The sequence below is a fragment of the Thunnus albacares genome, chromosome 1 (assembly GCF_914725855.1).
Source record: "Thunnus albacares chromosome 1, fThuAlb1.1, whole genome shotgun sequence".
NCBI classification, from domain to species: domain Eukaryota; kingdom Metazoa; phylum Chordata; class Actinopteri; order Scombriformes; family Scombridae; genus Thunnus; species Thunnus albacares.
In genome coordinates, this window is record NC_058106.1 from 28,480,958 (window position 1) to 28,503,495 (window position 22,538).

The following is a 22,538-nucleotide window of genomic DNA, read 5'->3' on the forward strand; positions in this document are numbered from 1 at the left end:
TTCACCAATTGTATACTAAATGATCAGACAACCAGATGACATGTGATAGGAATATCGTTTGCTACAGATTCCACTCCCAGTGACAATTCACTTTCCCCTCTGACGGATGACACCAAAGTGGATGATGACATTATTATAACATCACCCAACAAGACCCGTACAACTGAGGATCTGTTTGCCATGATACACAGGTGCTGTAGTCTTTTAGTGGTGATTCAAACTTAATTTATTATGTTTATGTTATTTTGTCAACCATTTATCTATCCACTATCTGTCTAAATCTTAATTATGACTAAACTGTTTCCTCATTTCCTCATAGATCCAAGAGAAAGGTCCTGGGCCGTAAAGATTCGGGAGACTTGAATGTGAAGTCCCGTCTCTGCCCTACAACACCAGTGACCCCTGGCAATGTCTCCACCATCATTATCCCGCCAGCCCCTCCTCTCAACATCCCAGCCACCTTGGCCACTGCTGCTGGGTCACAACGAGCCCCTGTGCCCATCTACCGCAGCGCCAAGAAATCCAGCACGTCCAATGAGGAGTTCAAACTCCTCTTGCTGAAGAAAGGCAGCAGGTCTGATTCCAGCTACCGCATGTCTGCTACAGAGATTCTGAAGAGCCCTATCACCCCCAAGACCCCTGGGGAGTCCCTTCAGGAAGGGCCCATTAGACAGGTGGAGGAGCCACCCTCTGCACTCCAGGAGCCCCCCATTCCTGGTCTGGAACCAATCCAGATAACAGGTCTATTTCCCAGGGCCAACTCTGAGAGTTTCACCCCCAAAACCCTGCCCATGTCAGCTGCATCTCGACAGGGCCGTTCTCGGATCCCCCCTGTAGCCAACAGCAGTCGCTATAGTACACGCAGCCGCCTCTACACAGCCCCCATGCAAGCCATTTCTGAAGGGGAGACAGAGAACTCAGATGGGAGCCCCCATGATGACAGATCCTCCTAAAACCACCCGATGAGAGATGTCCTCTATTCTTGGCTGTGCCCTACATTTGAAATGGCCCCTTCTACTTTTATAATCTTGGATAGGGGTCTCATCAAGGCCAATTGTCAAATGCTTGCAACACATAAAATCTGACTGTTGCTAAAATGCACCCAGTATTTGGATCTACTATTCTATTTAAGGGTGTTAGACAGTGTTGTGAGTTACTGAATCATAAAGGTATGATTTTGAAAACTCTGAGAATATACCTTAATACTGTATTATCAAAAGAATAGCTCCCTCATAGTTAAAAGAGCAAAACTTAAGACCTATTTTGATTGAACTGTCTTTTTTTAAAAATAAAAAAACAGTCCAGAATGTTTGGTAAATTATGATAAGAAAAGAAATTTTGTGGAGAATGGACAACGTGCGCGTGCATGTACAGACACATGCAACATCCACTGATATTTCTACTTCTTGTGTTTTGAGTGGTGTGGGTGTGTGTGTGTCGCTGAGGAACTGCTTTCTCATGAAAATTAAAAATTCTTATGAAATTTAATATACTTTCAATTTTTGGTGCCCAAAGCAGTGGCCAGACTTCCCAGAGTCCATACTCAATATTCCTGCCAACAAGCAAGGGTTGTTTCTTGAGGAAGTTACCAACAACATTATCTCAACACAGCACCAACTTATCTATTATATTTCCATCTGCAGACCTGGCATAGAGAGTATATCACACAGAGCCAATCATATATTTCTTCACATAAATTATATCCAAAAAGATAACATGATGCATGTATTTTTGTAAAACTGCGCCTCAGAACATGATGATAAAGTTTCACCATGTTGCATGACCCTATATGGAAACATCCCCTGGATCCTGGTTTCTGTCGACATTTTTGTGGTTCCTTTGTATTATAAGAATAATTAATCTTTCACTGTGAAAGGTTTTAGTGATATCTGTACCACATTGCCAGTGATCTAAGTTGATTTATCTCAGATTTGAGTGTCTAACAAGAAGGAGCAAGGGCTTGTGCCTAGATGGGGCCCATTTGTCAAAGAAACAGGCTAATTTTGGACAATCGCACAGTGGCCTTTCTCTACTAGAGGTGGTTGTTAGTAGGGCAATTTTAAGTCCCTGCACATATACATGGACTTGGGCCATGTTCCACCAGAATCACATACTTATTTAAACTCAACCTTAAAATCTAGTATGTATAGACTGATTAGAGCTTTTCCAGTTGCTGGCCAGTTGCGCTGTGCTGACTTGAAGTGGAAAAGGTGCATTTCAACGCAGTTTTAAAGATACCATTGAGTGCAGACGGTGAAAATGCTTTAGAAGGTCCTCAATCGGTTTGACTAGAGGTTAATCTGGAAAGGTTTCCAAGAACCAACCTCTCTTTTGCACTTCATGATTCTTCAAGAATATTCCTTGAGAAGAAAATATATCTTATAATGAAATCGCATATGTATATTTGTACTGAATATAAAATCATATCTATATAAAACAATGAGCAGAAATTTTATAGGGAATCAACCTGAGTGTAGCAAAGAAAAACAGGTCTCACTGACATTACACACAAATCTCAACAATATACACTGTTCTCCTCTCCTTGTTGCCTCTCCTTCATTTGCACTGACCCAGTAGCATTAGACAGGTGAAAGCTCAACCCAGTGGCTGGTGTATACCATTTTGTCTTACCCTCCAAGCTTTATATCACAATATCTGCAAGAGAGGAGACAAGAGGAGGAAAGGTCTAGATATCATCAATATTTAAGCGTCAGCAATGCATCCATTGTTGCAGCCTTTTCTACTTAACACCAGAGTTTGGCGTAAAACGTGTTACCGAAGGAAATGATCATCAGTTTAAAGTTTGAACTCTCACCTGCCTACCACAGCAAACACAACACATATACTTCTTACATTGAGAGACCGTACTTCAATAGAAACCATTCACTGTATTCTGTGAATACCTCAGCAAGTATATTACTGTTTTATTGTAAATGCTATAGATAGATAGATAGATAGATAGATAGATAGATAGATAGATAGATAGATAGATAGCAAAACCACAACTGTTTGATACTCAGCGAATCTGAATTGCAGAACTGACACTGTGTAAGACGGAGAGAGTAAAAAGCTGTGAACTGATTATTAGAATTTTACATTCATCATACCCATGCTGAAGCGCACTTGTTCCTGTTCATTGTTTTATTTGTTGTGTTTTCTATCGCATGCAATAAGTAAAGAAAAAAATAGAAGAAGAAAAGAAAAGGATACCACCATATCATTATTTTTATCTGAGGGATGTCTCCATAACACGAGAAAAGATTTTGTATTTTCCGTTCAAATGTCAAGTTCAATAGTGTGTTCTATAGATGTACAAACTGTCTGGCTAATTCTGTTCTGTATAGTCGTGATCACAAACAGGGGTTTATCTTGTACTGTATATCTACTCACTGGACAATCATATGTTTAAGAGACTGTAAAGAAAATTATATAGAATCTGTCAGGAGGAAGAATCTGAACACTTTTGGTGCTGGGTCCTAGTCTTGCTGGAGCTGTGAAAGTTGGAGTGAGAGACATACTTTCCAGGAGAAACTGCTGGTTCACTTTAAAGTGCATATCTGGACTAACTTCTTTGGATAAAATAAATGTACAAATAAAAAAAAACAAAACAAAACATGGAAATGGAAAAGTAACCATTCATAGACCCAAAAGCTGATCAAAAAGTCATTGTTTTTACTTTTGACTCACTTCAGAATTTTCTGATTCCCACAAAACATTTAATATTATTGAATAATTAATATAAATGAATCTGTACGGTTAATACAGTATTACATGAATAATGCAATGTGACTCTGTGAAATACCATTTTAAAAGTTTGATAACAAAAACACTCAGTATTGACAATTTGTTTAGTGGGATTTTTCCATATTGTACCTGGCGTTGATGCTATAGGGGTATTTTTACTGTTTCTTTCATTTCTGAAAGCAGTGGATAGTTGATTGATTGACACAATTTGATTGGAAAGACAAACTGTGAGGTTGCCATACAGACTCTAGTTTAGCACTCATTTAGCCCTCTCAAACCTCAGTCCTCAGCAGCTTGGGAATACAACGAAACAAAAATCTATAACCTTTATAGAGTTTTCGTTCCAGCCTGTTTTCCAATGTCTGCACGCAATTTTGCCCTAAAGGGAAGTGTGACAACAACAACTGGATATTTTTTCAAAGGTGTACAGTATGGAATAACACTAAACAGACTTTAAAATATGTGTTAGAGAACACAAAAAACACAGATGTTGAAGACACAGTGTAACTGTCTATTTAAAAGAAGCTCCATGTTTAAAACTAGCTAGGACTTAACAGATTTGAATCACTTTTGTATTTTTGTATAAACCTGTAAATACGTTTTTAAAGAAGAAAAATGTTGCAAATTCTTTCTTTTGTAAAATAAATAAATAAAAGAATAAAAACAAAGAAGTTTTTTTTTCAAAGTTTACATGATTATTTCCAAGCCTTTGTATCTTTTGGAGCTGTGCAACACCTTCAGTCTTGTATTTATTTTTTTGGGGGGTGGGTACAACATTGTGAAAATTCCATTATTCTATTACTAATTCATTTTAACAGCTCATCAGGCTGCTTAGTAACTGTGCATAGAAAAAAAGCCAATAAATGTGATTGCGTTGAAACGGAAGGCCTTTTGTGTGACACTTCATTTCCTCCCAATCTGAACCAAGTGCATGGAGATAATCTCTCCACTAGATGGCAGTGTTTTAATATTATCTAGTTTTAGCCTTAATTACAGAATTTCTCCTAAAAATGCTGTCTCCAATAGTCCAGTATTAAACAAGATTCAACTTAGACTCATTATGGGTGAACTGAAAAATAGGCTCAACAGGTCAAAAGAAAAACATGTTTGAGTTTTCTCATAATTATAACTTCAAGGCTGTAGACTTAAGACTTGAGTCAAGTCAAACTGAAACTTGACTTAAGAGTAACTGCTCTGAGACCTGACTCTTGAAAGATTTGACTTGAGAGCGAAAACATTCAAGTCTCAAGTTTTGACCTGATGAAATGCAAGAAAAATAAATATATGACAGAAAGTGCACACTAGATGCATTGAATGGATCTTGGTCAATTATGTATGTATGACCACAACTTTGAAAGGAAAATGTTTAAATGCCAGTTAATTATAATGGTAAGCATTCAGAGACCTGACAGATTTGCATTTTGCTTACCTGTGACTTGACTTGAACTTGTCCACAGGGACTTTTAAAACCTGAGACTTGAGATTTGCTTTGACAAGATATAAGACTTTACTTGGACTTGTCTTGACTAACTTGAGACATAACTTGCATTTTACCCCTAAAAACTTACTTAACATTACTTACTTACTTACTCCTAAAAAAAGCTGGTTCTAGCTAGGACTTAGCAGATTAGAATCACTTCTGTATTTACAATGTCTGTATAAAATGTGAATAAACGTGTAAATATGTTTTTAATGAGACATAACTTAAACTTTTGCCCCTAAAAACTTCAAACATCTGGTTCTAGATCTCATCATTTTCACAGAGCACTTCAGAATTGTGAGAAAACTACCTCATACCTCTTCTCATACCTATGATAAAATGTTAACATTATTTGTGGGTTGCCTGTTAAGAAACAGCATTATGATGACATTACCTGAATTAATTTGGTTTTATTTCCTCCCTGGTCTCGATACATTTGAGGAACTGAGTAATGTCACGCAGGTACTTATCTGTTTTTTGATCTGTCTTGACTGCACAACTGTGAGTGAGTTAAAGACGTTCTAAGTTCCATTTTGGGGTCAACCGTCGGCAACAACTAAACGAGCCAAGCTGTCTCCTAGCAACACAAGTCACCTGCAGTTAACGTCTTTCGGGCTAGCTAACTAGCTAGGTAACTAGTTAACTTGTGTCCGTGTCTGAGCGGTTATTGTGTATACACTCACTCTGATGGGAGACTATCCTGAGGACAAGGACAGCTGTCTCTTTGGAACTTGTCACCGCGTTTTGTTTATTTACGTTAACACACCGACATATAGCGTTAACCGTTAGCCTCTAGCTAATAGTCCTGGTGTCCTTTCTTAACTGAACCGACGGTTTGAACAACCTGTGACAGACGTTCCTCTTGATTTATCGATAATTGGCAGATTCATATACTGTAGTGTTAATTACCAAACAGCCTCGATGTTTCTTAAGTGAATGCTACTGTATAAGCCGTCGTAACCACTACTTTTACCCACAATTATATTATTCCAGTTTTTATTATTATTATTATTATTATTATTATCGCTTTATCTTTTATTCATTTAACTTACAGGTACTTGATGCCATATAGGCTGTGTGCTATGGGAATGTCTCTGTCTTCATTTCAGAGACAAGAACTCTCTTTTCAGGAGCCATCACAACTTTGTTTAAAAAGCCACTCAGTATAGCCTTAGTTTGCCTCCCGATTTTAGAGTTTCTTTCAGACAACATTAAACGTTTATCAAATGAAAAAGTAGGTCAGGCTAGGCTATAGTTGTAACTGACTTCAGAGCCAGGAAACAGCATATACCATTCATAAAGAATCTACAAGAGGAGCCATAATGAGCCTGTTTATCCCAAGTGCTGCTGACTAGCTATTTGAACTGCTGATCTTTTGAACAATGATTCCTATAGGCCTGTCACTCTCCTTAAATGAGACATCCATGATCATTTGACCCTCAACCCCCTTACCCACACAAACAGATTCATACACAAAACCCACCAAAACTTTAAGAACATTGAGCTCTGCCAGTGCTCTTGAATGTTTCAGGATACTGAATAGTGGTAGCAAAACTACGGACCCTTGTAGCCCCTCAAAAGCTGAGGAGTTGCAAGAGGATTGACAGAACAGGAAAGCAGAACATTTTTGCTATGCTATTCATTTCAAAACTTAGCTTTTCAGGTCTCTAAAAATAAAACAGAAAAAAAGTGATGATGGGTTACAAGTCATCCTCTTTTTTTGTTTTAAGGGGTCACATTCCAAGAAGGTTGGGAACCACTGGACTGGGCATAAAAAATAAATGTGCTAGTATCTACTATGGTGGCCTTATGCTGGGGTCTCAAACACTAAGATGATGTAAACAAATGTTTAATTGTGTGAATGCATATCAAACATATTTAACAAACATCTTTTTTTTTGAACTTACAGTAAAAAGTTGAATATATACATATGAAATGCTGCGGAGCGATAGATGACAAGGCATAAAAATATACATAGTTGGTTATTGTGCAGTCCCTCTATGTTGTAATCATGAACACAAAATGCTAATGATGTAAAACATCTTCTAGGAAACTACTAAAACCTGAGTTTCACATTAAAGCAAGACGGTTTCAAGTATCAACTTGTTACCACTATGGGAGAGCAACAGTGTGAAATGCAGCTACAACAGACATGATTTGGTTTGAAAATGGTTCTGAAATGTTCAGAAAAATAGTATTTCTGCCATCGAAAACAGACAAATACTTTGAGACTGAAGTGAATAATTACTCTGACACAACATCGTCCTGTAGGTAGTTATTTGATGGTACACACAAAAACGATTTCAGGCAGAATTAAACTTGATTACACTTACGCTTGATACAGGTTGATACACTTTGTTACAGTACAAAATGATATCAAAAAAACAACCTTTTGGCTTTACTTTATACAAAACAGTTTCTCGATCTTGTACTCATTTAGGAGCACTTTTCTGTACAGCATTCAAACTTGACAGTTAATGACCTTGCCTTTACTTTAAAGGGGACCTAATATGCTCATTTCCACCTCTGTACCTTTATTCTTCACTAAAGTAGCTTTGCCTGATACACTGCCGGTGATTTTTGCTCCTTATATATCTTATACTGGCCCTTTATGCAGCCCCTCAGTTCAGCTTCTGCCTCTAACAGGCAGTCTTAGCTCCTGTCTCTTTAAGGTCCCCCTCCCGATGAGCCCACTCTGTTCTGATTGGCCAGCTTTCCGGAAGCCTGCTGAGGAGCAGCCGTATCTGAATTGTTTTAAGTTACCGCTGATGCAAACCCAACAAATCCTGCTTTACTGCTTTAAATTAAAAGCCTTTAAATGACTAAATAATGGGAAACTTTTATTGTGAAGAATTTACAGGAAATGAAATGGGTTCCTAACCGAATAAGCAGAGCTTCATTAGCGGCGCTAAAAACCAGGCGACACAACAACATAGAGATATTTGGAGCCATTTGTTCAGCGGATCAGTTGGAAATAATGCACAGAGGAATAGTACAAGCAGAAACAGCCGCAGTGATGATGGTGTTTGATGAAGAACTGCAGACGACCAGCACACCTCCAACAGATTAACTACTTATTTTAGTTTGCCATGCTGTGTAATGGAAAAACACTCACAGCATGCCAGCTCAACTTGAGTCATGGCTCGGCATGACTACCCCCAAAACAATGGGAATGCCAGCAGTGATCTTGCATGCTGTGCATGAAGCAGATGACCATATGAAGAAATCCGTCACCAGTTGACATCAGCTCCGGCTGAAAGCAGAAAAAACCAAGCATTCAGAGCACTCTGAAGCTGGTGCTTTTTGCTTACAGAGATTATTTCTACATACGTTTACCTCATTATTTGACACTTTGGCCACGTTTAATGTGAACATCTGACATTGTAACATTATATATCTATGACTGAAAATAAGGAAAAGCATAATAGGTCCCCTTTAATGTCAACATTTCTAGTATTCCAGTCATTGTGTGTGTATGTCTTATGTTTGTGTGTGTGTGTTTGATAGTGTGGCTGCCCAAGCATAATACAATCATGTAGCAAAGTCAGTGCTCAAGCTGAGATCGTTCAGCTTGAATGTCTTCCAGCACATGAAACAGACACAAATAAAGAATAAAAAAATAACTCTTCAGTGACTGATTTTCTGCATCTACAGCTCGCGCTGCAAAACAACAACAAATGAAACATTTTCTTTCTTAATAAGATATCCACAAGTTGTGCCTTCTCTGCCAAAGTTAATTTATGAATAGTTAATTTATGAATGATTTTTATGAATAAAATTGTTTTTATTGATTGACTGACTTTAGGGAGCAACACTTCTCATTCAGATAACTGGGGCACTCCAGTTGTTCAGTACCTCTTGGTAATAATGCTCATGACTTCTTACATTCACTGGCTTGCATTTACGACAGTCTATAAAAGAAGCAATCAGTCAGAATTGTTATTGCATTGGTAGAAAGAATGCAGTGAGACATTCACTGCCAGTACCTGAACTAACCTTCCCAAACTTGTATGTAGAGGCTCCGTCCTGAAATTATGACTAGGGAAAAAAAAAAAAAACAGCTAAACATCCAAAGAGATAAAGCTGCAAAACCTACAGTGTATGTCTTGCGTTTGTGTGTAAAAGTGTTAATGTAGAGGTAAATTAAAATGTGGATTTAAATATGGCCTCTAGTTGTTCATAGTAAGGCAAAAAGACACTAATATGAACAAAACTCACACCTATGCTCAGGAATTTGATACTAATCACACTGAGGCAAATTATTAATTGATGTACTGTGTATCTGCTTTAATATAAAAGTAAACTGTGGTCTGTAAATTTTTTAAAAACCAGATCAGGGCCGTAGCAAGGATTTTAGAAATACTGAGGTCACGAGTCATCCAAAGTACAACAAAATAAATATCGATATCAACAGAAACCAAAAAGAAGATCTTGATTTCTTTAATTACTTAGATTTTTCATGTTTTTATTGATTAATTCATCTGTTGGTCTAAAAGAAGACAAATTAAACAGGTTGAGTATAAATATACTGGAATCACTTCATAAAATACCCACTATGTGTACATTTTTATCAGTGAACTCCCTGCAGGTTGTTAAAACCCCCAAACTCACAAAGAAAAAAAAACGGAAGACATGACCTCAGTGTCTTCTTTGTAGCTACGACCCTGGTTCAGGTGGGTTTATACTGCACTAATTCCCTGTAGAATAATGAGTTTTTGTTTGTGTGTTTGTTTGCCAGTGAGAGAAGAGCGCCTCCATCTCTATTGTTTGGTCTGTTTCAGCTTCTCGATGTGATGACAGAGTTTGAGCGCCGGGCCCAGCTTCAGTCCCATGTATTTCATTATGACATCACTGCGCAGCAGCATTAGAGCTGTGCCATCAATCTCCTGTGGAGAGAGGAACACGCTGTCAGCAGGAGGGCAGGTTACAAACATCTCTCAGAACAAGTTGATCAAAATGCTGATGACTTGATAAAGGCATTGAATGATGGAAATTCCAGACTGGTTTGTATTGAGCAAGGTCACTAAAAGCATAAGTATACTTCATCAGAAGTGTTTGTCGTTTGGTCAAATGGCTTCAGGAACCTCCTCCTCCCACATCTTTCCAACGCTGCGTCCGACAATTTCTGTAACTTTCCCAAACAGACAGTGATTGGCCAGCTGTGCAGAGGTGAGAATTTAAGCAGGATTTGAATGTTGCTCTCTTTTTTTATTTGTTCCACAATTATTTCTGTCACTTCTCATGTTTACAACTGAGTGCAACATGACTTCCAGGAGGCACCGTCTGAAAATGTGTGCCGTTATCCCCAGATGTAAACGATTATCTCATCTCCCCCCCATGACTCTATTTCACCCCGCCTTCTATTGTGACCATCCGGGGCAACTATAAACACTTTTGCCTTCCTTCATGGTCGGACAACAAATCATACAAATTAAGTCGTTTTCTTGCATAACCCGGCCATTAGTGAAAAGTTGCCTGTCATAGAGTTCAGGGGAGATGCGATAATTGTTAAATATTTCTGACAGTCTCTGCTAGATGGTATTCATAGTGTTGCACTCCGTTGCAAACATGACAAGTGTCAGAAAAAGTAACAGAAGTGACAGAAGTAGTTGCGCAACAAATTTTTTTTTTTTTTAGAAAAGAGCTTAAAAGGGAAGTTCAGAGAAGTTACTTTTTCTTCTCTGCACAGCTGGCCAATCACTGTGTGAAGTGGGATTGTCAGTCACAGAAAGTTAAAAAAATTATTGGACGCAGGTTGGACAAAGGTATGGGTGAAGGGGGTTTTCAAAGATGTTTGACCATCCAGCAAGCAGTTTCTGTGGAGTATATTGGGGCCCTAAAAAAGTCTGGAACAGTTTATTTAACCAGACGATTGCATGAAACACACAGGGGGTGAACCGGCGGCTTGTAGTATGTTGACAATTAAAGTAAATAGGACAAAGAACACAGTTCGTATAATAGAATTACTCACATGTTTCCTGAACAGTTCAACATGCGGGCCGAGAGTTTGGGGATCAACTTCTTGGACAAACCGTACAACATCACCAACTGACCAGGAGGAGGCGTCGTTCCCTGAACTCTCCTTTTCCTGTGTCACATGGTCTGGGCCTGTTGTTGAGCTTGCTGCTGGAGATTGTAAAGACAAAAGAACAGAGAACCAAATCAGACTCATGTTTGCAAACTATATTTACCAATTATCATGCTATCTGTTCATGATTTTATTTGTTTACTGAGGTCAGATATTGATGATACCTGGGTCATAAATGCCTTTCAAATGCCCGAAAATGTTGCGGAAACATCAACTATTGAGGTGATGGACTGTTAGCGGAAAAGATAACTATCCTTTTTTCTTAAGGTCCAGGAAAAATGCAGCACATACTTTAAAATGGGAAGTCCCACAAAATAAATCCCCTGACAACAGGCAACACAGAACGTACCAGACAATAATTTAAGTTATTCATTAAGGATTTTGCTTCCAATGGGAAAAACGATCACAGTCTCCTGGTTTAGTTGCAACTTCCAATAAGTGAAAAGTGGAGAGAAAAGGTTAAAACAACAGAGATATTTTATGAGAGATAGACCCCGCTTGTACAGGCTATCCCAGAACCATTCTGTGCTTGAGTTGTTCTGTTACGTGTTGAGCTGTTGCAATAAAAATAAAATAAATATCATGTTACTCTGGTGTGTGTATTAGTGACTGTGTGTGTGTGTACTTGACCCTACCCTCCACTCGTCTGTGTGTACGTATTGGGCCGATTTCGGTCGGGTTGGAGCTGACGCGTCGTAAGGGTGGCGGTGTGTGTGTGTGTCCAGGGTAATATGGCCGCTCCTTCTTTGTGGCTCGGTAGTCTGACGCAGTGTGAAGGGATCGGGTGCTGGGAGCAGGATCCTTTGTGGAATCGTCATTAGACAGGCCGTTCTCGGTGTGGGACAGTGGTTCTGTTTCAAGAAAGGATAAAGAGAGATAAAGAAACCACAAACACGAATAGAAAACAGAAAGCTGCTTCACATTACAGGACTATACAAACATTCATAAAATGACTGACTTATAATATGTAGGAAGACTCGAGGAGATTCACTCAGTAGGTCTGATGTATGTCTCATTTCAAGAATGATATAGATAAAAGCTTCTGGTATAAAGCATTTAGAACTCATACCTCCAAAAAGGTCACACAATCCTCTAAACTTATTTTATTAACAGAAAATGTTTCTTTTTATCTGCATTTAGATCAGAGCCTGTATCAAAAACATACAGTATATCATGTAAAATTGTTGTCATGTAAAAAGATTCCCTCTAACAATATTTAAAAATTTGTTAAAACATTTCTGAATCCACAAATCAATCTATATCCACACAAAAATAATTATTACTGCCTACCAAACTGTCTTCAATATAATCTTATATCTTTTTTGCCTTTTACATAAATTGATGAAATGCAGTCATTTTGTTTGTGTGGTGACACTTTTGTTCTTAGGAAGTGAATCAAAAGCTAAATCCTTTTGTCAAATATTTAGTCTCCCTCCCTTCTCAATTCCTGCATCCACACATTTGCCCACCTGACTTTGTCCTGTCGTAGAAGCGTGTGTTTTTGCTGTAGGAGCTGAATGGCTGCGAACTGAACAGACTGTCACTCTCCAGATGTTGACACATGTTCTCCAGGAACCGCAGCACAGACGAAGCACTGGAGGCAGAGGGCAGTTTCACGTAGCGGATACCATGCTCTGACCGCACTGGAGGGCAAAACACAAACAGCTATTATTCTGTGTGCTGTATGGATGTACACACACCCGCTCACACATGCTGTTTGTATTCACAGTTAAAGAAAAACAGCAGATGGTTTTGGGTTAGCTCCCTCCCTTTATAAGCACAAACCCACACTTTTCACCCCATCCCTCACCCTGAACCTCACCCTCCCACCCAAGCCAAGCTTGCACAAATCCACAAATTAACCCCCTCCCCTCCCCCTCCTTCCCACCCAACCTCACCCATACCCTCCCAATCCGGCCCCCCAAGGGAGACCCAATCCCAGCATCGCAAACCAGGTTAGACGCACATGTCACTTCTGATTACAGACACAGTGCTCACATCAGCTGCTGCCACAGGCACTGTCTTTTATTCCTCCTCCCCCTTCTCTCTCTCTCTCTCTCTCTCTCTCTCTCACACACACACACACACACACAGCCAAGTAACATTCATGCCCCACAAGTGTGTGCTTAAACCAATTTCACCTGGCTGATTGCCTATCCGGGCTATATGGCGTTACAGGAATACATTAGAATTTATCTAGAACTGCTTTTTAAGAAGCAGTGACAGTTAAAGTAACAGTTCGACATTTTGGGAAGTACACTTATTTGCTTTCTTGCTAGGACTTGAGAGAGAAGATCTCTCATGTACGGAAAAAATGAGGCTGAAGCCAAAAGATGATTAGCTTAGCTTAGCATAAACACTGGAAGCAAAGGGAAACAGCTAGCCTGACCCTACTTAAGGGTAACAAAATCAGCCTACCAGCACCTCTAAAGCCTCTTAATTAACATGTTATATCCTGTTCGGTTAATATGTACAAAGTAAGTGTAAAAATGCTGAGCTAAGCTAACTGGCTGCAGGCTATAGCTTCATATTTACCGTACAGACATGAATGTTATTGATCTTTTTATGTAACTGTTGGCAAGAGAGCAATGAAGCATATTTCCTAAAATGTTGAACTATTCCTTTCACAGTATGTGGTCTAACATCCACTGGAGTAATGTAAAAATGATTATTAATCAACAATTTTGGTGACCGTTTAACCCTCGAAATAATTCTTCAGGCAAAAATGGCAAATATTTGCTGATTCCAGCTTTTCCAATGAGGATTTCCTCCTTTTCATCTCATTTCACAGTGAATACATTTGGGGTTTGCACTGTTAGTCCAATAAAACAAGCAATTTGAGGACATCATCTTGCTTGCTATCAGTTACTCTCAGAGGGAATAGTTTGTGATGTTCGCTATGTTTACCTCTGATGACCTCTCCTCCTGTGTGGGACTGGCTCTGTAGGAACGACAGCAGCACAGAGGGCTGGTACGTGCAGTCCACGCAGGCCTGAACAGCCTGCTGAAGCACTGCGTTGACTGGAGCTGGGCCAAAGTGGTCTGGGAGCTGCTGCACTAGTTTTCGGTCAAGATGGGGGCCGTAGTTACCATGTTTGTTCACATAGACGCACACTGGGATGACACAATGAGAGAAAAACATCAGCAAGAGCAAAGACAACTTGACATTTTCGTCCTTGACTGTAGAATCGAGCTAGCTCACCATCAGATGCTAAAACCCACCATATATACATGAGTATACATTCAGGAATCAGACTCAGTTGCATCTGTTATCCAATTTACCTGTGCAAACTACATTTGAGCTGTTGCTATGGTTGTTGTCCGCTGAGACATGGCTGGAGCTCAGTCTGGTCTCTGGAGGCGGAGCTGTAACTGACGACGCCCCGAGGGATTGCACCACCCGAGGTTTCCTCTGGAGCAAAAAACAAACAAACCCTATCTCATTAACTCTCTGTAACCTACAAAGGCTGTTAGTTAATGATTTATTGAAGGTGTTTTTAACTATTTAACGACTACCAATGAACAGCACAGCAGTATATACAGCAGATTCTAAAATGAAGCACTTCTCCTCAGTGGGTTTTTTATCATGCCTAAACATCCACAAGAACTCCTCCCTCCTTCTCTCAAAAAGTCCACCTCTGACCTTGTCTACTCTTTATCAAAATCAGCTCTTCCATAATACATAAAATATAACATGGCAGGTTCAGCAGACCGCAGTTTAACAGATTACAATTCTTGTGACATCTCACCTTGCTCCCAGGCTTGGGTCCTCTCTTCCTGTGTGGTCTGGGGGCCAGTTGAGCCCCAGAGCTAGTTCTGGCAGGGCTCTGTGATGCTCCATTTACTGCTGCTGCCGCCGCAGCAGCCTCAGCCGCTGCCTTCAACAAAGCAATAGTCTGGGATTTGGGACGACGACCTCGGACACCCTTGCGCACGGGGAGGGGTGGCAAGGGGTTGGGAAGTCGGTATGAGGTCTGCATGGCGGAGGAGGAGTTGGAAGAGGAGCGACGTGTTGTGAGGGAGGATGAGGTGGAAGAGACGGGGGCGAGGAGCGCACCAGGGAGGGTAACTGGAAAAATGGGATATGAGAAGGAGAAGAAACCGAAAGAAACATGTTATTGTTATTCTACTTGCAATCCACGTGCAAGATTGTATTGCATTAAAGATGATCAAAGAGCATGATGATATGATTTTAATTTGGACATTAAAAATTGGGATACATATGTTGAAGCAAATAAAATAAAAATCCCCAGCACAAAATGTCATTTTGTGAACACAACCTCCCGACATCCTAATTAGATTTGCCCTTCATCAATACACAGAGGCTCCAAACAAAGACATGTTCAGAGAATCAACTTTGCTGTAGGTCCTTGAGCCAAAGAATGGTTTGTATTATTAGAAATGTCAAATTTCAGAACATTTTTCACCACAAATGATGAAAAATTTGGGAAGACAAAGACAGAGGGAAAACTGAGTAACTGAGTAATCCTGCACAAGGGATTTTCTTATTTATTTACCCAGTCCCCTGAGATTGGCAGGTCCTTTGTATTTAGCCCCTCCCTCCACTGAAATCAGAGTCAGAAGTCAGAAACCCCTAGAGACCTGCCCGCTGGATGATTCCTCAAACCTTCTGCTTCAATCAACACAACAAAAATAGCGCTCATAAGATTACTGGACTTTTAAGGCAGACCCCAAAATTAGTATTTGAGAAATTAAAAAATATGATAGCAATATATCAGGCAGTATTTATTTTTAAAGTAAACAAATACAACATCATATTTCAAAAGAATCCCTTAAATTTGGTTTTAAGAGTTGTGACCAAGATGTGTACTGAGAGATACATTTTACTGTTGAAATATGAACAAACACGTATAAATACATTTTAAAGATTAAACTTTACTGAATATTTAGCAAGTAACAATAATACCTACTTGTAAAAACACAATATACAAAAAGATATATTAAAGCTGAGATAAAAAAAAAACAGGACTCAAACTTATAAAAAGACAAAATATTTAAAAATCAAAACTATGATAAATTATACTTAGCTATAATAAACATTAAATGAAGATATGGTGTGGATAAGCCTGTATTATGAATTAATTTTTGGTGGCTAAAATAGTCTGTTACCAATTCATCTCAATGTATTTATTTATCCTTTATTTACCAGTTCTCTATTATTTCTGTCTATGTGATGGAAGCAAATTAAAGCTTTTTCCAACCCGTTTTTATATCAACAGATAGGACTCATTTGAAATTGTACTTCAAGTTATATAAACTCAGCAGCTGAACTACACACTGATACCAATATTCTTGTGTATATTGGCAGACATAGTGTGAATATTGGAAATACCATATTAGCCTTTCCAAATTTTTAAACATCTAACGTATCCCAGCATTTTTTAAATAACCACTACAGCTGAACCAAACCACTCAAAGACATTTTATTAGTCTCAATTTAGTTTTTTTAGAGTCTAATGACAGTTTCACTGTTGATTGTCAGCGACAACATATTTTTGCATGAAAATTGTCAAATTTGAAAACTTCCAAAGGGGCTCAATAGGTTTTATAAGTACTGTCTCTGTGATCAACCAACAACATCAGCCAATGAGGGGTTTGGGACAGTAGTCATGTCATCGCAACATCCCAGGTTCAAATCTAGCTGCAGACCTCAACTGTGTGCCATCCCCCCTCTCACTCACCTAATGTGCTACTACTGCTCACAATCAAACAAGGTAAAAAACACAGCTAACATTACTTGAAAATAAAATCTAGCAGTCTGCTTGAAGATGTTATTTGGATCACAGACAACCTCTAACTGCAAGATATTGCTCAGGACAGAAATGTAAATCCAAAGTGCCAATCAGTTTAGGTGTTAAAATAGAGATTAAGTGACAATAAGTGAGAAAAAAAGCAATAGCCATTGTTAAGAAGAAAGAAGACACAAAGCAGTGGCATCACCACCCCCTTCTGTCTTCATTAGCCTGAGCGTGACTCTGAGATATGATCACAAAATCATCATGTGTGAAAGAAAGAAAGAAAGAAAGAAGAAAGAAAGAAAGAAAGAAAGAAAGAAAGAAAGAAAGAAAGATAACCATCTCCTATTTCAATACAAACGTATTGCTTGGTGAGAGCAGGGGTCTGAGAGTGCATGTGGAGGCTCTCAGGGGGCCAAGGCTTTCATGAGAACCTCCTTGACTGGGGCGATATGGAGAGACTATGGAAGGTTTACAGTATTCTCTGAGGGGCCAGTCGGGGCACCCTGAAAGCTGCTTAATTGGGAAATGAGTGAAAGTGGGCGTAGAATAGAGCAGTGTTTTGTTTCAGAGGGCGAGGGCTCACTCGCTCACCAGGAGCGGTCACACAATGCGTGCTCACAGAGGAACAGCAATACCAACCTGCGTGCACAGTGGCACACTTATTCACCCCGAGCTTGAAGCCGTAAGCCCTACAAAGGCAGATCAAAATTTGTTTGCAGGGTACCAATCAGTATCAGCGGGTTTTAATTCACCACAGGAAATCTGAGTCAGGGGCCTTCTTTGATCTTTCCCTGTTATAAAAAAAAAAAATCTAATCCGTTCACATTGCATGACAGCCACCAAGGCAGGCAACATGTAATGTTTCCACACCAGTGAGTAATATCATATTCTAATATATATTAGTTTATCAACAAATTTATTCTTTAAAAATCTGATCATGTCTGCATTTCAACTACAACTTGCAAAAAAATCTTATAAAATAATTGAATTCCACACTGCCTAACAGTATCAGCTTGTTGAAGCCCTTCATTGAAGCTTTTTACACAGAGTGAAATGTTTAAACCCAAGACTCCATGTTTTCATGGCTACATCGTTCCTCCAAAAGGGTATTTTCTAGACACAACGCCCCCAAACTTAGCCTGATATATCTGGTATCTTTGGAAACTTAGCAATATCCACCAGAATTTGAAATCAAGGTCTTTGACGCTGCACAATGATTGGCTGCAAAAAATGAGCTTATAATGATTGAGGTGGAGGTCCTCTACTTGTTTTTAGAGATTTAAAGGACCACATCACTAAAAATGATGTATTGCTTACATTTTGACCATTTTGTATGCTATTAGTATTGCAACTAACAATAATTTTCATTACTGATTAATGTGCCTATTATTTTTAAAAATTAAAAAAAAAGCCCAATAAAATGCTAGAAAACGCCATCACAATTTCCTAGGGCCCAAAGTGATTTACAAATTGATTGTTTCTTTCATACCAAAAGTCCAAAACCTGAAAATATTCAATTTCACATGATATAAAACAGACAAAAAGCTTTTCACATTTAGGAAGCTGGAACCAGCAAATGTCTACTGTGTTACTTTAAAGCAATGACTTAAAACAATAGTTCGACATTTGGGGAAATACGCTTATTCACTTTCTGGCAGAGAGTTAGATGAGCAAATAAACAACACTCTCATATCTGCACAGTGAACATGAAGGTACAGCCAGCAGCCTGTTAGTGTAGCTTAGCACAAAGACAGGAAACAGGTAGCCTGGCTCTGTCCAAAGGAAACAAAAAACACCTACCAGCACCTCTAAAGTTATATGTTACATTTAGTTTGTTTCATCTAGACAAAAACCAAAGTTCAAAAATGACAGTTTGCAGCACTGGGAGTCGTTGCTAGGAAACCAGTAGGGGTACCAGGAAGTTACCGCTCTGCTTAGATTTTTGTATATTTTAACTCCCATTTCAGGCAATCACTGGTTTCCATCCGTTGTCATACTGTGTGAAAACTATGGCTGCTTGGAATTGTAGAATAAATACAAATAAGTAAACAACTTGCAAAACCCTTGTTATGCTCCTTTAAGACCAACAAGATGAACCAATTGTATAACAGAGTATACATATGTAACATCAAGTTAACTATAAAATTGCATGATTAGTCCTTATAAAAAAAATATAGAACAAAAAAAAAATAGAAAAAAATAGAGACATATGGTACTGATCATGGCTATATAATTCCAACTCGACCTATTGACCTGTGTAAGCCACAGCCCGAGGAAACGTGTGTATGTGCAAGTGTGTGTGTGTGTGTGTGTGTGCGTGCATGCATGAGAACGTGTGTCTGCTGTCTGGGGGGTGGGGGGAGGGGCTCCACAGAGTTGCCTCTCATCTAATTACACCCCCCCCCCAACCCCCACCCCACCAACACACACACACACACACACACACATACATCCTCACATGCCGAGCACTCTCACAGCAAACAGTTCGTTCAGCCACACACACACACACACAGACACAGGTTGTTCTTTTGAGTGAATCTGAAGCTCAGGAATAGAGAGTAAGTATAAACCGCTGATTCAGGTGCATGTAGGTGGCAGAGAGAGAACTTAAATAGTGTAAACACAAAAATGTTTTCCTGCACAAAGTCGTCAGCATGGCACACCGCCCACAAAACCCACATCGAGAAAAGAATAAAATCACAATCATTCAGCCGTGACTGCTGTGGATCGTACAGCTTCACAAAAGAAAAAGGCGAGTGCTTAAAACATCTAAAGAACAGAAAATATTTGATATCCACTAATCCTCGCCTGAGCCTTTTGCAAACTAATTCCTGATGCTTTACAGACAAAAAAAAAAACACATGATCAAAAACACATGGAGCTCCAAACTTAATTACAGTCAAGAAATGCTATTAAAACTTCAAACTTTTAGTCTTTCTGTCTAGCCGTGGCGACTAGTCTCTTTCAATGAACTCACTCGAAAATTCTTTATGCTAAACAAAGAAAACACCTTTAATCATTTACACCCCGAGGGGAGAGACTGCACCAGATTTCACTTCCCTTTTTATGGTTCACCAAAACCGCACAGCTGCTAGTTTAACTTTTTTTTTTTTATAGCTTTCCAGTAACAAAAGGATCAAATCGAAATAAATGATCATTTTCCAAAACATAGCTAGCACTTCCTGAATTAAGCAAATGATTGACTGAAATCTTCTTAACTTGAGTGAGTGCCGTATTCACTGGTGCACATTTTAAGGAAGTTTCAGTGAAAATTAATCTCTCGAATTAGAAAAGCAGGTTAATACGTTTCCACAAGAAGTAAAGTTTAATGAAACATGTTCAGAAACATGTTGCTACATAAATGTGTCTGCACTTCACTTCAGTATACTGCAGAGGATCATCACACTGGTAAACCTAATCATGAGAATTACTCAAAACACAGCAAAGGTAAAACACAGGTAATATAAAAGTAAAAGATCTGCAAAAAAGTTTTATACAAAAGAGCAAAAAGACACCATTTCGTAGACATCAAACTCACCAGGAAATCCTGACCAGAAAAAGCAGAACTTCACTTCTATCGTTTATAGTAGCAGTAGTAGAAGTAGTAGTAGTGGTGAGAGCAGCGGCGGTGGCAGTAGTAGTAGTACTATTAATGTCCGTAACAATAAACACTCAGTACAGTTGCTTCCTGGTTCCCTCTTTGAAACAACTCTTTCTTTCTGATTTGTTTTCTACCCTGTGTTCTTTATTTTTTTCCCTCCTCCAAACTTTTTCCCTAATATGCTCTCATCATCTGCACTTCATTTTCTGTTTTCTGTCTTTCTCAGTTCTCTCCGTGCGTCTCTCCGCTGTCGTCTTTCTTTCGGCAGTAGTCCACAACAAAGCCCACACTGCTGCTGCTGCTGCTGCTGCTGCTGCTTCTGCTGCTTCAAGCCGCTGCAAAGCTTCCCTCCCAATGAATGAGCAGGAGGAGGAGGGTATTTAGATTTGCATAGGGGCTGGGGAGGGGTAGAGTAGAGAGGAGGAAGAGTGAGTGGGTGTGGTGGGGAGAGGATGAGGGGGGGGGGTTGAGTTGAACCCTTTATTCATGTTATCTGTAGGCCATATCGACAGTCTACATCAGTCACCTGCTTCTCAGCAAGGCTCTGGGGGAGGGGGAGATGACTGGGGGAGAAGGGTTAACGGTGGGGCTCCTGTGAGCGGATGGGGGATGGGGAGCGGGGTTGGGGAGGGTGGGGGGGGGAGTAAAAGGTTAAACTGGATCAGAAGACTCTTGATTGAAACGGGTGAAAAGGGGCAAACTCCTGGAGTTGGTGTGCACATAAGCAAGCTTTCCCTCAACATACACACACACACACACACACACAGAGCAGAGAAGGAGGTGCCCCCTCAGTGTAACCCTAGCCTATTCAGACATTCCCTGATGAAAGATGGCCAGGTCCAACGTCAGGAAACAGTGGCATAGTCGGATATCACCCCAGCTCTGGAACAATGTGGAACAGAGCAGCCAGAGAAAGCCTGGGAAAAGTCCCTTCTGTCAGACATCTTAATCTGCCTCAGTAGGGACAAACAGGAGCGTTGACGTCGCTGATTCAAGAAAGAAAAAAACCTCTTTGATAATAGTCTGTGCAGCGTGGTGTTTTTTGGCTTATAGATATATAATTGTTGGACACAATTCTTGCATTCATAATGTATTTTTCAAGTCTATTCTTGCAGGGACCCCCAGGGAGGATTTAATTTGTTGTCTGTATGTGGGCAAAATCTCAAAGATGATTGAAGATTTAAAAAATAAAGGAGCAGCTAGAAAGTTACAACAAAAAAGGCAGTGGTAAATTGATGCATTTGATATTTCAGAAAAATGCGCAATAATATTTAATATTTTAAAAAAACTAATAAATATGCTGTTTCCATCTACATTAATAACCAGATATTTAGAATTTAAATGCATGTGCATGGTAATATTTGTTGAAAATGTAGAATATATAGTTGCAAAAACAGCCAAATGTGACAAAACATAAAAAATGTTTTGTGTTAAATAGACAATAACAACTAGAGTGTGTGTGTCTATGTCTGCTAAAATACAGACACACTGAATTATTCATGCATTATTCAGAATACACCATTCTGCATTCTGACCCAATTTAATACCATCAAGAAAAGATGAAGACGTATCACACAAAAAGTTGAAAAAAAACAAAAAAAAAAACATGAACGCTTACTGTACAACAAAGAAAATAATTATACACCCAAGCTTGCGGTTTTCTGTGGCTTCTTACAAAAGCATGTAGCAAGGTCACAACAGGACAATTTTGATGAAAGCTAATTAGAATTTTTAAATGTAGTAGTAATTACAGAGTCTCTCACTCCCTCTCTCACATGTACAGCTAATTATCAGCTCATTAACACCTCAACCAAGCCCTACTTATTCATTTATCCACATACAAACATGGTAGCTGTCTGGTAATTT

General features: G+C 39.2%; 2 protein-coding genes across 7 annotated transcripts in view; one reads left to right on the top strand and one right to left on the bottom strand.

Annotated features, from left to right (window-relative positions):
• nhsb (Nance-Horan syndrome b (congenital cataracts and dental anomalies)) overlaps positions 1–4,629 on the top strand; it is a 56,848-nt gene extending 52,219 nt beyond the window's left edge. For 2 of the 3 annotated variants that reach the window (XM_044353089.1, XM_044353103.1), the window contains exons 11-12: positions 50–191; positions 320–4,629. In XM_044353089.1, coding sequence (XP_044209024.1) covers positions 50–191; positions 320–953 — 776 coding nt within the window. In that variant the 3' untranslated portion in view covers positions 954–4,629. The remainder of the gene's footprint in view (positions 1–49; positions 192–319) is intronic. The other variant, XM_044353097.1, reaches the window with a different exon arrangement.
• A 3,961-nt stretch (positions 4,630–8,590) lies between these two features.
• scml2 (Scm polycomb group protein like 2) overlaps positions 8,591–22,538 on the bottom strand; it is a 28,866-nt gene continuing 14,918 nt past the window's right edge. For 3 of the 4 annotated variants that reach the window (XM_044353138.1, XM_044353152.1, XM_044353158.1), the window contains 7 exons: positions 15,062–15,381; positions 14,595–14,724; positions 14,220–14,426; positions 12,782–12,955; positions 11,948–12,163; positions 11,196–11,350; positions 8,591–10,110 (listed from right to left, as the gene is read on the bottom strand). In XM_044353138.1, the coding sequence (XP_044209073.1) occupies positions 9,985–10,110; positions 11,196–11,350; positions 11,948–12,163; positions 12,782–12,955; positions 14,220–14,426; positions 14,595–14,724; positions 15,062–15,381 (1,328 nt within the window). In that variant the 3' untranslated portion in view covers positions 8,591–9,984. The remainder of the gene's footprint in view (positions 10,111–11,195; positions 11,351–11,947; positions 12,164–12,781; positions 12,956–14,219; positions 14,427–14,594; positions 14,725–15,061; positions 15,382–22,538) is intronic. The other variant, XM_044353145.1, reaches the window with a different exon arrangement.